At 43.2% G+C, this 16,814-nt stretch overlaps 1 protein-coding gene across 1 annotated transcript in view; it reads right to left on the bottom strand.

The window, feature by feature from the left end:
- COG3 (component of oligomeric golgi complex 3) overlaps positions 1-16,145 on the bottom strand; it is a 55,875-nt gene extending 39,730 nt beyond the window's left edge. Inside the window, exons 1-8 of the mRNA XM_090025565.1 lie at positions 15,700-16,145; positions 9,177-9,323; positions 8,522-8,583; positions 5,631-5,796; positions 2,822-2,896; positions 2,590-2,682; positions 2,168-2,293; positions 21-101 (exon numbers count right to left, since the gene is read on the bottom strand). Coding sequence (XP_089881691.1) covers positions 21-101; positions 2,168-2,293; positions 2,590-2,682; positions 2,822-2,896; positions 5,631-5,796; positions 8,522-8,583; positions 9,177-9,323; positions 15,700-15,858 — 909 coding nt within the window. The 5' untranslated portion in view covers positions 15,859-16,145. The remainder of the gene's footprint in view (positions 1-20; positions 102-2,167; positions 2,294-2,589; positions 2,683-2,821; positions 2,897-5,630; positions 5,797-8,521; positions 8,584-9,176; positions 9,324-15,699) is intronic.
- Positions 16,146-16,814: the final 669 nt, after the last annotated feature.

Here is a 16,814-nt window from a genome sequence, read left to right as displayed (position 1 = left end):
TCAGTTACTAGCCTACTTACTCTGACTTTGGGAGCAGCAGCTCTGAATTTTACGTAGAATAGCGTGAAGGCATTGTCAGAATTTGGCACAGCTGAAGGATCCTATATAAAGAAAAGATAAATAACTGATGATAACTTTACTGCATCTGGCCCAGAGTGCCACCTGGCTGGTAAAATTAAGTTCTAAAACAACTTCATTGCTTGGAATTTTACAACTGTATTACCCACACACCTACTTTCAACTAAGTTACACCTGCCTTCTTTGAAAGCTGAGACAAAGGCCAGTCAGGAGAGTAAAATCCATGACCAGAGCAGCAAGGTTTTAATATTCACTATACACTTTTAATTTTTTATCTTCCTCCACTAGTTGCAGCCAGGTTGCTATTTTCTCTGGAACCTGCAACTACTGTTCCACTGATTAATGAGCAAGGGTCCCACTGCTGAATAATGGAAACCTCCCCGAGAGGCTGAGTGAAGGTTTAACTCCCAACCACCCAAGCATTTGTCCAGCAGCTTCACAGCCTAGGTCAGTACACAGCCACAGCTTTAACCTTCCCTAGTGTTAGAACAGGCAGAACAAGTGGAAAGCAGAATAAAAGGTTCTTTTCAGCCCCTGCTGGACAATGTAATTCCTCTTCCTCTCTGCTAGTTACTCACAGGGGAAAGGATTCACTGTAGTAGCAGAAGTATTTACTGTAGGACCAGAAGCAAGAGGAAGTAGGCTCTCTACCTCCCATTCATATGCCCCCCAGAACAGTGTGGCTGCCAACAGAGACCACCAAGGAAGGTTTTCTGATGTCTGAGACTCACACAGGGCACATCTGGCTGACAGCCATGGGGCTCTTTAGCCTGGAAAAGCGCAGGCTCGGGTGATCTGATGGCCACCTATAAGTTTATCAGGGGTGACCACCAGTATCTGGGGGAACGTTTGTTCACCAGAGCGCCCCAGAGGATGACGAGGTCGAATGGTCATAAACTACTGCGAGACCATTTCAGGCTCAAGAATTTCTTTACTGTCCGAGCCCCTAAGGTCTCAAACAGCCTGCCATCAGAGGTGGTTCAAGCACCTACACTGAACACCTTCAAGAGAAAACTGGATGCTTATGTTGCTGGGATCCTATGACCCCAGCTGACTTCCTGCCCTTTGGGCAGGGGGCTGGACTCGATGATCTCCCGAGGTCCCTTCCAGCCCTAAAGTCTATGAAATCTACACAAGATGCTACATCACCATAGCAACAAGCTACTGAGCCGTAGCTTGTTGCTACAGCAATGTAGCATGCCATGCACAAACCGTGGCAGTGATGCTACTGTGCAGTAGCAGCTAAAAATAACTGTGCAGTGACAGGACTGTGCAGTAACAGCTGCATTATCTGGTGCACATGTCGACGTGCCCACAGAAGAACAAGAAATAAATGGGCCATCACCACAAAGCTGAAAAAAGTCTATGGGCAGCCCCAACTGCCATCCAGGTGGCATCTTCTCCCCTTTCCCAAAGGAACTGCCATACTGGATCAGACCCATGGCCAATCAAGTCCAGCATTCTACCTTGGGCAGAAGTCAGTACTGGGTGAATCAAAAGAAAATCTCTGGATAGACATGGGGCAATCTGCACCCCCTCAGTTGCGGTCCAATCCTAAATATTGATTTAAACTCTGAAAGGAGGTTTTATTTCTCTTTCAGTACCCTTTTTTGTTGGTAAGAACCATGAAAACTCTGAACATGCCTGTCATTCACATCCAATCCATCTTTGAATCTAGCTAAGCTCTTGGCCTCAGTGACATCCTGTACCGGTAAGTTCCGCATAGAGTGAAAAAGCATTGCCTTTATCAGCTTTGAATTTGTTCTCCTTTCAATTTCACTGAATGTCCTTCTCTTAATGTGGCAATACCAGAAAGCCTGTAATTAACTGGGGCACTGTATATAATTAACTGGAAGAAGGGAAAAGTGGCACAAAATCCTTTGATCTGATTTTCCAAGGTAAAAACAGTACCTAAATGGGCCATACTGCCAAAATAATGGTTTTCCTACACAGTAGAGTAGCATTAAAAACTTGACTCTTTACAGTCAAAAAAACATCAATCAATCAGTAAGACAAAGCTGCAGGTCCTTCGGTTCAGTCTGCAGTTGCGTCAAAACCTGAAGCCTAACCAAGTCACTGCTCAACTTACCCTTTTTATTAACTGGCTCGTGAGGTTCTGTAGTGTGTTCACAGTGTATGTCTTCATGAGGTGCATCGCTTTAGAAAGGCATTGTTTAAACTTAACCAAATACACAGGATAGTCTTTAAAATTGGGCTGAAATGAACAAAAGAAAGACATTTTAAATGGGTAATTGGACTCGCTGGGGTAAAATCCCTTCTGAACAAACAGGAAAAAACAGTACAAGCTAACCACCAGAGTTTTATAAAATTGTGTAAGGTAAAAGTATACTAATGATATGCATTTCAAGTGCATTTTAGAAGTAGCAAGAGTCATTCTTGCTTTTGTCAGTAAAAATATACACATTTTCTAAAAATCAGAAACCCCCAAATTATTGTAAGCTCTAAAATGCTATTACAGTTTAACTAAAAAAAAAATACAAAGTTACCTACATGTGATGAAATATATGCAATACAATCATCAAGCTTAGCCAGCATAGGGATGAATCCTTCACTGTTCACAGACAATGTAGGGGAATTCAGTTTCTTAAGAAAAAAAGGGCAGGGGGGAACAAAAAAAAAAAAAATCCATCAACTGCAGGAAACCAGAAAACACTGGAAATAAGTGTTTTGATCACAGAATTAATCAGTTTCTACATTTCACATGTAGTAAAGTGATACTTACTGTGTTAATGTTTTCCAGTTCATTAAAATAAGAAAGCTTCTGTTGGATATTTTCAGCCAGGTCAACAAGCTCTGACTGTTTAAAGACAATAAATAAAATGATCATTTTAGATTTTAAATAAAAACATGGTAAAAGCATTTACATCAGATTCTGCCAGTTAAAAGACTAAAGAAACCCCCCAAACACCAGCAAGATAGAAACATAATTGTTTTAAATTTTGGATTAGAGAAAGCACACTATATATTATTCCCAAATGTATTATTTCTACAGAGAGTCTATCAAGTCTTCCAGCATTCCATAGGAGCTTGGGGACATTTGCAAGTGACAAGGTTGCTATGACCACTCCAGGGTACTAAAGAATTCTGCCTTACAGGTCTCCATCCCATAAAAACACCAGGCACACATTTCCATCTTCAGGTTCTTTATTCCCCAGAGCATCCATAAAAGTCACAAGAAGAATAGCTATATATAGCTATATAAGCTATACTATAGCTTGGGAAAGGCAGTATTGTGTGGAGTGTTCCATTTACTTGTTAACAGTCTTGTTCCCTTGTACCTCAACAAAATTGTTTATCGATTCCCAAGTAGTTGCATTTGTGCATGCCTTTTCAGTATAGGGGGCTTACACAGAGGTCAGTGAGTGCATAATCTACACAATGAGAGTGAATACCACTCACCAAGGACATACTTTGGTCTGCAGACCCTATTACAGGTAGTGATGGAAGAGAAGGAAAGAAACCAGCTTGACTGGCATCTCAAATTGAGTTTAGAGAGCTGACAATAGAAAGAAAAATGTACTTTTATGCTGAATACCTGCTCTTGACAACAGACATGGAACCTCATCAATTTGCCATTTTCAGAGCAGTTTATCTAGAAACACCCTGGCAACATTTTTCCTTAATATTTCATTACCATCTCATCTTTGGGAAACTCAATGCAAGAGTCCCATATGATAGCTCTAACTTTTGTTTTTCTGGTTTTAGAAGGGGAAAAAAAAAAATCACTGATTTTCCCATAAATGTTCAAAGAGTAAATACATCAGTCTGAAGATAATCTAGCTGAAATCCAAAGAGTGTATGTGTTCATGAATAAGTATGACTAGTTTTAAGAAGCCTTTGAAAAAAAATCTCCTACTGGAGAAAGCAAAAATAATGAACAGCCCACTCAAAAAAGGAAATGACGACTAAAGTAAACTTGTACAAATGACAAACCTAAACCCAAATTATAAAAATAAGACAGTTTAAGACAATGGTTCTTAACCTTTTCAGACTCCAGGCATCCCTGGATAGACTCAAAGTACACATCAGATAATACCAGTTCTTAGTTTTCACTTGATTTTTTGATGCAAAAAGAAGACCAATTCTTCTGTTCCAAGGAATTCAGAAGGACCACAACAGGGCAGAATGTTTCCAACAGTGTGGATGCTAATTTGAAATCTATGGGTTTAGGTTTATCATGTGAAACATGTTTGCATGCCTGACTGTTCCAAAAATTGTATGGCAACCTGTGGCACCACTGAAAGGATCTCAAGGCACCCTGGGGTGTCACATCCCCCTGACTGAGAATCACTGGTCTAAGAAATGAAGAATGAAAAATGTCTTAGGATGTGACCTTTACTTTTAAGTCACCGAAAATATATTTCCTGCATTTAAAGTGTATGACTTTTTGGTACACTGAATTCCAACACGAAAGTATAAAAACAGCTATTTTTACAAAGCAAATCTCCCCAGAGCTTTAGTGAAAAAATCAGATGTTTCTATCCCTAAACCAAATTCCCCCAACACCAGAACTAGCATTTCTCCAGCTCGATTATATACATGCAAGTTTAAGACTCTTTTCCTTGTGGACTCAAGGCTTCTTCAACTAAGATCTTCAACAAGCACTTCAACTGGACATGAAGACAGCACATGCCAAGTATTATTCGTACAAGCCCCAGGCCCCAAAACAGACAGCAAATCAGCAAATAAGTCAGTCTGTTTCCATATTACAAGACAGATATTTTGATCTACTGTAGATACATCATGGCTCTAATAACTCACCCCTGGCTACTACTAGTTACTGGTCTCTCATTGTGAAGGATGACTATGCCACAGTACTGAGTCAAGAGCAGCACGTGTGCAAGTGATCATGTACACCTGACTATTAATCAGCACTAAACCAATTTTAGGCTTCTATTCCTTATTAAATAGATATTTAAAACTATGTAACTGTTTATGACTAAGAATGAAGACATGATTGGAAAATTGTTTCTGTGACTGTTCTGCAGACCAAGGAATAAGAAATAACTCTTTATGAGGGAGCAGAGCTTCTCTCTCATTTCCAATTCTGGATACTTCGATTTACTAAAAAATTATTCAACAACCTTTGCTGCAATGAATGGTTCCATGTCTGATCACATATCCTGCAGATGCAGAATAAAGGTAGGTTCACAAAAAGGAATGGAAATTTTAAAATCCAGTAAATGGGAATTAGGAACAGAACGGAAGCCCTTTCAACAGTAAAGAACTAGTTCAAAAAATACTCTTACAAGTAATATAAGCTAGTGATCTCAGTACAACCATTAACGGAGAGGTGTTCACATCCTCAAACTTGCTGTCACATAGCTCCTTTATTAAAACAAGATGTTTCAGACTGTCCATCCTGACAAACATTTTTCTGCTTAGAGTCTGACCTTTAGAAGAGAGTTGATGCACCTGGTCAAAGTGTTCTAGGAAAAATATCATCATTGCCAAGTACATGTCTCCTCTGCAGAAAGGAGACTTTCATTTCTAGTACCTTTGAAATCTTCAGGATTAACTCTAAACATTACCTGCTCCTTCAGAAGCTGTTCACAGGCTTCATGTAGTGTTCCTGTCTTGGTGGAAACAAAAAGATACTGCTTCTGCAATGATTCCAGATGTTGAAGAGCACTGTTCACATCATCTAGTATGGAATCACATTGCTCCTGAAATCCATACAAATAATCCCTCATCTGTCTAGAAAACAGAACCAAAATGAAACAAAGTAAAGGTCCTCCTTCTAGGTGTACAAACATAATCAAACTATAGCAATGTTTTCTGTACTTCCTCCACCCTAAAAGGATAGCATTTCCTTTTGTTTTTGTAAAAGCAAACACAAGTCACAAACTGACTTTATTTAAGCTGATAGGTCATTCATTATGGTTTTAAAATATACTAAAGTCATGAACTCCAAAGCATTATTAAAGACAAATTAAATTGAAATAATGTTGTGGCTCATTTAAATAAAAAGTAACATCAAAATTAATGACTCTTGAAGCTTGAAACTAGCCCTCTAGGTTAGCACACATGCAACAGCATCTAAAAGTATAAACTTCTCAATGTTGCACAGCCCATGAAAGTAAGGAGAAAAAAATAACTGACTTATTGCATCTCTGGCCTTCTCCACATAAATACATATATCCCGGCAATCTCACAGACCACATCTGGATCCATGATCCACAAATGTCTGCATGCAAATAACAGACCACAAGTGAACATTTCTCCAAAACTGTGCCTGTTCCAGGTAATAGACTCAAAATAAACCTAAGGCTAACTGTTTTTAGGGAGCAACACAAATACAGGCAACCCCCACTTAGTGCTCTTAATTGAAATATCTGATCACCCAAGTTGGCGACCACTAGCATTATAGCAAAACTCGCTGAGCACAAAGTGAAACCAGGTATCAATTTAAAATGAGCATTATAGCGAAACAGCGCTAAGTGAAACAGCATTAAGCAGGGGTTACCTGTATTTCTCACAATGAAAAGATAACAGGAAAAAAAAGAAAATATAAGCAAAGGGGAATACAGCAGGATCATATTTTGGGTCATCTGCCAATCTTCAGCAAAGGGCAGGACTGCCAGGGTCCCCAGGCTAGAGGTGTGGGGGGTCCTACTGCAAAAAGCCTATTGAAGTGGCATCCGGCCCCATGATTGCCCCGCAAAATCAGCTGCCTGTCTCCTCGATTTTAGTAGGCGTCTACATATATCTTTTTCAAATGGGCTACGCTAAGCTATCTTTGTGGTATGTTCCCATCAGCATCTCGGCCTTTTGGCTAGGATCAAGCATTTTTTCCACCAATTGGAGGGTGTTAGGGCTGGTTCTCACCCTCCTGGTGCCTATCTTGTATTGCAGTACCACCAGGCCCAGTGCCAGTTCTCTGTGGCAGGAATACCTGTCTGTTTTGGGTTTTTTTTTTCTTTTAAGGGCCAAAACAAACAAAAAACAAAAAACAAAAAAGGAAAATAAAGGTTTCTATCAGTATGTTTGCCCAGTATAGGCCACGTGTTTTATAGTCATGCTCAGCATGAGCTGCATTTAACCAGCTTCATAGTTGGTTTCCATAACTGAGCCCATACTGCTTTTGGCAGCAGTTTAATGAGCAGGTTTACAAGCAGGTCTCCCTGTATGACAATATAAGATGAGGAGCTTCTTTACTACATGCTGACTTGGGGGAACAGAAGGAAGGGGTGGGAGGCACCTCACCTTATATTTGAGTCAATACATAATATTCTTGTTTCTTTTCACCGATTAAGATTAAAACAAAACTGAGAAGGGAATCATAGATAGCTATGAATACAACACATGATTAGGATAAAGTCTTCTGATATGCTACAATTAGGGGTGCACAGATAGAGATTTTATGGGCCAATACCGACGGCCAATTTTTAAGGAGCCATATTGGTCAATACCGATCTGATTCAATATGCAGATGGCAGCTTGGAAACCAGAGTCAGGCTGGTAAGTCTGGTGGGGGGGAGGGAAGGGAATAAGGCTGGAGCAGGTGCTGTTCAGCCGGGGCGGGCGGCCATGGGACGGAGCCACAACCAGCTCCCACCACTGCATATACCCCGGGAGGGCATGGAGAGCGTATGACCCCAGATCTGCGCAGGACAGGGTAGGACGCTGCTGCAGGCTGAGGCTGGGACTGTACCAGGCTCTTCACGGCAGGAGGCTAGGCCAGGCTGCGCTGAGCTCAGGGCAGGCAGTGGTGGTGCTGGGAGCGGGGCTATGCGGGGGGGCAGGGGGGAAGGCTGCAGCCAACCCAAAATTCAACGTAGCCCCCCAACCACCCCTCCCAGCACCGCTGCCATGTGCTCCAAGTGCAGCCCAGCCCCCACCAGGATGAGCCCAGCGGCACCCCCAGCAGTAGCCCACACCATCCTGCACAGTTCTAGAGGTATACACCCCCATGCCCTCACAGGGTACATGCAGAAGCAGGAGTTGCCACCCCCACTCCCCGTGGCCCTCAGATGAGCCACTCGAGGCTCCGTCCTGCGCCTGCCCCACCTGAGCAGTATCTGCCCCACAGCTCTACTCCCTCGCCTCAATATGCACCACCCATGCCCCTTTCCTCCCCCCAGACCAGAATTACCAGCCAGATGCCAGTCTCCAAACCACTGGACTGTGTTCCTCGCCCTGTGCATGCTACAGCTGCGTGCATACACGGGGCATTTATCAGCTACATTATTGGCTCCATCAGGCAAAAATAGCTGGGAAAATTTCTATTTTCCCCTATATCTGGCCTGAGCTGTTATGGGACCAATGAATCACTGCACCTCTAGCTATAATACGTGTAAGGACAAGCTGAGATACATGTAAGATAGCCAGAACACCACTTCTCCTTAAGCAGCTGTTTCTAGATGCAATGAATGAATGGTTTAGAGTGGTAAAATACAGAAAACTAAAAAAAACTGCATACCTGTACTTAGCACCTTCATCTTGATCCATCTGAGTCTGTAGTTGGGCAAACCAGGAGAAGAACTAGAACAAAGATTTTGAGGTTGTCAACAGCTTAGACACTACAAGGAACCAATAAGAAAAGACATCAGATCTGTGAAATGAGTTCAGACTGATAAGCAGGACACAGAAGATGAAAACAAAGTTTTTTCTTAGTAAGAAAAATAAAGTTTAAGCATTCTATGATTAAGACAGGCTACCAAACAGCAGCAAACAATTCCACTACACAAATTAACACTCCACTAACATTCTGATAAGAAGGCAAAAGTTTGCACATCATTTGCTTGTGTTTTTATAAAAGTACAGCATTAGTATTATTTTATTTCAAAAAGATGTGTACGTCAATCCTATGGTACTGTAAACACTTCCACCCATCTTTGGAGATGCTCTGGCTCTCCATATATTCAATTCTATATGGGTAAATATTTGTTATTGCATGACTAAGTTAATAATCTTTTCTCTTTCTCTCTTTGCATATATCCTCAGTACCAGTGAAAGAATTGTAGAGAAATACAGAAAGTAGCAGGAAATACAGAAACTCCAAGAATGTATTGAAAAGATCATCTTAGCTTTTAAGTCATGCCACTAAGGCAATGACAGGATTTGGTCTCGTTTACCTGCTGTGCAGTTTCAATTCTTTCATCTTCCATCCCCAAGGCAGTGAAACCTTTCAAGAGGATGTCCTCTGTGGATTCTGGAACTACTGCAGTCAGCGTAACAGTTAGCGACTGTGATGTTAAACTGCATAAATCTTCTATTGGAAGCTGTATATAAAAATCCCCAAAGCTTGGTTAAATAACTCCTTAAAATAAGCAAGTATTTTCAATATTAATTTAACAAGACAGCTGATATTTATAAAAAAAATTGAGTTTCCAAAGGTCATATTTGTTTACTGTTAAAGGAAGAATCATAGTGGAGCTTTTATAAATTGGTTTGATAACATATTAAGAAGTATATCAACAGGACAGAAATATTTCTGGGAAATTTCTCATCACAGTAAGAAATATATGGATGTATATAGACAAGACTAACTGAAACTGAATGAACATTGTTGTCTCTTGGATATGTTCCAATAAGAAAAGCAAAATTGACCCGCTTTGCTAGAAAGCAAGACAAATTCATATTTCTCAAATAAATATCTGAAGACAAGACAACTCAGAATTCACGTAGAAGCAAAAAGATCAAGGTGCCCACCGTCTGCACAGAACAGCACTCCTCTGACATAGAAATTGTCATAAGGCTTCTCTGTCACATACCCACAGGAAACCTCAGACCCAATGTTGCCAAGATGTAACATTCCACTCATTTCAGAATGATCTGTTTAAAATACTTTCTAATGAAGCATCCAAATGATAAAGGAATGCTTCTTTTAAAAATAATCTCCAAGAAGCATCATCAACAAGGAATTTTTGTGTTCAGTAAAAGAAAGTACAATTTGGGATAATTTTTAGTAAGTTTAGTTGGGAGATGTTCTTTAGACGCATCTTATCCTTACATAAAATGTTACAATGAATGGCATTCTAACATTCTGCTGAATACACATAGAATCATCACCCTCTTTGACATGCTCACAATTATGGCTTATGCATACTCATGAAAATAGTGCTATACGCAGCTTCAGAAGAAAAATTTTTGATTGCAACCATACACAGAACCATTTAATTTGGCAACAGATAATTACTGCCTGATTCTATTAATCAGGTAAAGGCAGTTTGATTTAGATATTATGTCTTAAAACTAATGAATTCACACAGAACTTGATTCATCTTTTTAATTGCTGGCAGGTCATTTGGTTTGGGGGAGGTGGGGGGGGCTTTTAGTAGCAGTCAAAAAGGAGGACGTGATAACATCAGTTTCCTTAGACACTTTTTTTGATGCACCTTAATTCAACATCCCCCTACCACTTAGCAATCCTAGCTCACATGAGGATTAGGCCTATTTGTGGTAAGCAATTTAAACAGTTAGGTGAAGAAAACTGGTCCTGGACTTCAGATAGGATTTTTAACTCAGAGTTCCAGAAACTAAAAGCTAATAGACAGATCCCAGGATTGGGAGCCAGCAGTCACTTTGGCATGCCTTTCTACTAATAGTGTGATCTCAGGACAGGCAATCAGAGCCTGTTTTAAAGAGCTGCAGAAGACCCAGAACTCCAATTTGCAACTGGAGCCAAGAGCACTCAAGGTCCTGAGTTTCCCTTAGGATTAGATAATATCTCCTTTTTGCAAGGCTAATTGAGATCTGTGACTGAAGCAGCACCAAGGATGATCCTGGCAGTAACCCATTCAGGAACTATCCCGGAGTGGGAAAAATGCAGCCCAGGGGCCGGATGCAACCCCCAAGGCCATTCTATCCGGCCCATAGGGCCCCTAAAAAATTTAGAAAATTAGTATTTATCTGCTCCTGGCTGCCCACCCCTGCACTATGCCCTCCAGCAGCAGGATATTCCTTTATAAACCTGTGGGCTAGTAAGCTAGTTGTCAAGTAATAAGATATTAGTAAATATAGTTTAAGGAAAATGGATAGTTGGAGATTCATACAAGAGAAGAATTACAAAATTCAGCCAGGACAGGACGAAAGTAAGAAGCACCTAATTAAACTGGTATTTTTGAGAAGCATAATTTTTGTTCCCTTTTAACATTTACTGTTTTCTTCATAGACCCATCCATACTAATCCTAAGTAGTGTTTTTCCCCTCCATGCTAATGTAACAGGGACTATAATTCTATTTAAGTATAACCCTTTCTTATTCAGGAGAATAATATGAAAATGTTCATAGTTAATATTTATAAAAACTATTTCAATCACTTCACATATATTTAAACTATATACCTTTTACATTTATTAAGCACAGGGCACATTTGCTGCGTTAGTTTTTTTTATAGCAGACAAAAAAGAGAAAAAAAGCCACCACATTCAGATTTGCAGCAAGAAGTGAAACGTTCTTAGAGTGGTGAATGCACTAAGTGAACGATAGGGGATGTTCTTTAATAATGAGACAAAAGTAGGCCTGCTTGTTTGGAAAGCTACCACCACCTTTAACAAACAGTCTCACTGCTGGAAGTTCTATGGAGTTATAATGTAACCAGCAGTTTTATAATGGCACAGTAAAGCCATAGTAGAGTTGCTTAAATGGAAACCAATATTCCCTTGTGTTTTTGACTACCTTTGTGTAAAAACAATTTAATTTAAGTTTGTACACTCTGATTTTTAACAGGGTAAAGCATACAAAATTTTCAGTATTTTAATGAAGGGAAAAATGAACTCAGTGGTATACATTTTACAGTACATATGTTTTTCACAGTCGATTTAATTCAGTTTCCCTAATAGAGTGAAATCAACTTTTGTTACAGTACTTTTAACATTTTAAGATACTGTAGCAGACTGAAGTACTACAACTGAGTAAATTCCAATGCACATTCCTCCAAGTGCTAGTTTTGTGTGTTCACAGAGCAACACGAGGCATCCCAAAAGCGTTTAAAAATGTTGTATAAAGCTTTCATTTTATAATTTACCCTTTCTCTTACTAGAACAGAGCAGCCTCTAGGACAGAACAGCACAGCTGTCAAGTAGCACAACACAATGCGACAGTTTAAGACAAGAGTGAAGAACATTAAATCCAGGTAAAACTAGAGGGGTAATTTAGGATAGCAAAATATAGTGACTGGCATTTAGAAGAATGCAGGGTCTGTGGCTAATACTTAGGAAAAATGCCTAAGGACTTAAAGACACATATGTGCTAAGACACCACATCTTTTCCATCCCAGAATGCACTAACAGCTATACCCCACTACATCCCTACAACACTCTTCTGAAGGCTACTTTTTGTGCCACTAGCCAATCATCAGTGAACCAGCCTGCCTTGCCTTTTGGAGTAGATCTGTCCCCACTACCAATGTTGCTCACAAAGTCTCTCTCATGCCCCATGACAAAGCAGCAGCTGTACTATCATCACATATCTGGCACCAGGCTATGTGGGAACAGCCTGTTCCCTCCCCTCCAGACATCTACTGTGCACCATGGCTGGCAAGGCCCTTCACAGACTTAGGTAGTGGCGGCAGCAGCTGCAGCCCAACTCTGCAGCCTCTTCAGCCAAGACAGATCATGACAGAACAGTAATGTAAGCCATAGCACCACCTGAGCACATGGGATACTGACCTCTGAGGCTGGCATGACAGAAAGAATGTTAAACTAGAAAACAAAAGGAGACAATTGGCAGATGCTCAGCATCCAGACCTGGCTGTAGTGCACAGGAAGAGGAAAATCAAATAAATGACAACCAATAAAGGAACATTACTGGGTGGAAGGATGGGCAGCCAGGAAAAAGTGCAACTACTGATGGCAGCACTAGTGCAGTAGGTGATACAGTTGGACAAAGGATATTATCTAATCTAGGTAAGGAATGGGGTGTGGTCAGTAATATGACAAACATTTCAGTCATTGTCAGGAACCTGAGCAACAAAATGGAGGAAACCTGACTTGCGGGTGCAGGACATGAAAGTGGTATTATCAGGATAACAGAAACAATGGCCTGTGCTATTCAAAAAAAGAGAGAAATAGAGGAAGCAGTGCTGGAATAACATGGTACATTAATGATATGATGAACTTTAAAGAGATAAGGGATAAAACAGCCCCCCCCCCCGCCTACATCTAAATCACTTTGGAGATGGATGTTAAAAGAGGTCCTACGGGAGTAGAGACATAACCCTGGTAAAGGCCTCCAAGGATCATAGGAGGTAGGGACAAACATCTTGGTAATATTATTAAAGAGATAAATATAAACTAAGACTTGTGTTCTTTATGGGAAACTTTAATTTCATAGATATGGACTGGAGAAATAAACACTATTAATACTGGCAGTCTCCAGCTGTTCCTAGATATGACAGCTGACCAAAAAATAATGCTATTTTAAAACGTCATCTTCACATGAAGCAAGAGGGCTTTACAAAACAGATGGACACCCAGCCTAGTGTTAGGTTAAGCCAGTCCAACTGATCCTATTTAAATTAAACGGGAAGAGAAATGAAACCAGGTCTGGGAGTAAGGTTCTCAATTTCAGGCAAGTTTTGGTTATCTAAGGGAACCAAGTATGGAAGACAACTAAGCTAAGAAGTAAGGGGAATACCTTTAAGAATTCCTTTAAGTCAAAGATACAAAAGAGAAATAACAAATCAATGTGGAAGATGTACATAAGAACTGTCATTAACTGGGTCAGACCTTGGGTCCATCTGGCCCAGCATCCAGAGGGAGTGCAGCAGGCTGCATGCAGCCCCTTCACCACCTCCTCCAGAACCTTTTGGTGAGGTCCTGGCTGCACTACTCCCAGCACTTCTTCATTTACGCACTCCCCTTCCATGGCCCCACCAAGTCCCGAGACCTCCTAGTCAACCTCTTCCAAGCCCTAGCCAAGCTGGCAACATACGTGACCAGGAAGGAGGAGCCCTGGAGACTGTGGGGCTGTTTTCCTGTTCTTCAGGCAGAGTTTCACTGGGCTGTGTCCACTGGCTCTTTAGACTCGTTCAAGGGCCTGTGGGCACAGTCCAGTGTACTCTGCTCAGTGGCCCCCCTCAGGGTACTCATTTTTAACCTATGACCTTTGCTTCCATCCATTTTCTTTTATTTATCCCACAAATTCAGTTGGCACATACCCTCTCACACCCCCGTTAATAAAGGGGGCTATTGGATAACTGTTGCTCTGTGAGCCTAAGGCCCATGTGTCCAGCAAGAGTCAAAAAGGCCCATGTACTCTGCTAGGTATCCCCCCTTGACACACTCATTTTGAACCTATTTTGTCTTTTAGTTCTACCAAGTGATCAGTGATGTGCCCTTAGCAGTCAAAATCACCAAGGGGTGCTTATAGCTCTGCTTGGTGGGCTTTGGCCCATGTTCCAGAATAACATATCAAAAGACCTGTGTCATACAGTCTACTGTGCACTGCTCAGTGTGTCCCCCTCGGTGCATCTGCTTTGAACCTATGTCCCTCACTTCCATCCCTGGTTTTGTCTTTTAGTTGTCCCAAGTGATCAGCAATGTGCCCTTAGTGGCCCCCATCACAAAGGGAAGCTAACAGCTCTATTTGGCAGGCTCCGGCCTATGTTCCAGAATGACAAGCCAGGAGGCTCGCATCACACGAGGCAGTGAGAGGATGCTGAAAGGAAAAACAAACTGGGTCTGACCAGGGTTTTTCCCCATCATTCTTCTCCCGCTTGCAGACTCCAGCACTGAAAGTCTAGGACCTTGTGACTTGGAGGCTGGGCCCCCCTCTCCCACGTTCACTAGGGAACGAGGTCCCTCGCCTCCAAGAATCTGTCCCGTTTCTTTTTTTCTTTTTTTTAATCTGGCAGCTTCTGCAACCTTTGGTGGCGCCAAGTCCTGCACCCAAACAACTGACTGGGTAAGAAAGGACTTCCTTGCGTCTGCTCTCAACTTGCTGTCTGCTCCTCCCCCAGGGCAGCCTTGGCTCCATTCCATGAACAAGCACTGACTACGGCTATCTCCAGCCTCTCTCTTCGCCCTTTAGTATCTGGTCCACCCTCCTCCTGATGACCCCTTGAATGCCGCTCTAAGCAAAATAGTACCAGCCTCCACAGGTTCTTTCCTTCCAGCAAGAGGTGGGGAAAGCACTCGCAGGGGCGGGCTCTGCACCTAACAACATGACCCACCCCCAAGAGAAAGGACTGGGCCACTTGAGGACTGAGACGATGGCCTCAAGGTAGCCAGAGCCAGACCTTACGAAGGACGTGAAGCAGCTAATAATTCAAACTTAAATGACGCTCAAGTCAGGCTATCAGGGGATTTGCCCGGTGTATTTAAAGCGTGACTTTTTGAAGAACTATGCTTGTTTACACACACGTGTACACACAGACATGCACAGGTGCACACGCACCGACTAGGACAAGCCAGATGTTGTTACTGAAGGATCCCTCCCGGCTACTACCACAGAGGCAGCCGGAGCCCCGGGCTGCGGGGAGGCCAGACAGAGGCCGGGATCCTGCCAGCCCCCGGCGCTGCCTGGCACCGGCCCGAGGAGGGAGCCCGGGGCCGCCGCGCTGCGCCCCCCCTCACAGAGCGACCCAACCGCCCGACCCGGCCCGGCCCGCGGGCGACGTGGCAGCTTCGCTCCGCCCCGCCCCGCCCCGCTCACCTCGGCCGGGACGGGCAGGCTCTCGGCCGCCGCCTTGAGCTCCAGCACCGAGTCGGTCTGGCGGGCGGTGAGCGGCGCGGCGGGCCGGGGCCGGCGGTCCCAGAGGCCCAGCCTGTCGCGGGGCTCCCGGCCCGCCGGCTCCGGGGGCGGCTCCGCCATCCTCGCAGCCAGCCGCGGCGGGGGGGCCACTTCCGGGCCGCGGCGGAGGGAGGAACTCGGGGAGCGTGGAAACGCTGCCGGGGGGACGCGCGCGGCAGGCGGAAGAGCGTGGCCACCCCTGCTCCGCGGAAGTGATTGGCGCTGCCCGGGTGTCGCTCCCTGATGACGTTAGAGCGAGGCAAGGCTGGAGGGAAGGGAGAGCAGAGGGCCCCGGATGTTGGGACTGCTCAGAGGTCCGCTGAAAGCTGCAAGCGGGCCAGCGCCCTCTGCCACTCAGGAGTTACTGCGCCTGCGCGGGCACACGCGGGGCAAGGCACTGCCAGGGCCAGTGAGCGCGGGCGGCGGGTTGCGCTAGGGGGTGCTCAGTAGGGTGTAGGCTGTCCAGGCCGCCCTGCCTTCGCCACGCGGAGTGTTGTTGTCCCGTGTACGATAATGATCGTGTTTGCACGATGTCAACCCTTGCACGATGTACGATCAATAAAAGTCGAAGTGTTCAAAACGTACCGTCTTTTGGAGGCAGCTCATTGATGCAGCAAAGCCCAAGTCACTCTCAGGGAGTCTTAAATGAGGTTTGGGTTTGCTGCCAGTGCTTCATTAGGACAAGGGATCCTAGTTTTCTCGATTAAAAGGAAAAAAGATCTACAATTTTGGGTATAAAAAATAGCCCAACATCCACATTTATATAAGTGGTGTTATAATTTAATCATGGACAGATGTAGATTGGGGGGGGGCGGAGGGGAGGCTTACAGCTGAAAATTGGGGATTTATCAGGAAACTAGGATACCTGCTTATGACTATTTGACACAAAATAAAATGCTTCAACTTTGATGATCCAGTTCTCTCAGTCACTGGTGAGTTACAATGAGTAATATAAAGTCAATAAGAAGACTTATTTGCATATCTTTTCAGTGAACAATAGTTTTTCAGATCCCAGGTTCCCTAGGGAAGTGACCTCA

This window comes from Crocodylus siamensis, chromosome 1, assembly GCF_052110815.1.
Source record: "Crocodylus siamensis isolate JL-2025a chromosome 1, ASM5211081v1, whole genome shotgun sequence".
NCBI classification, from domain to species: domain Eukaryota; kingdom Metazoa; phylum Chordata; order Crocodylia; family Crocodylidae; genus Crocodylus; species Crocodylus siamensis.
This window is presented reverse-complemented; position numbering and strand designations above follow the sequence as displayed.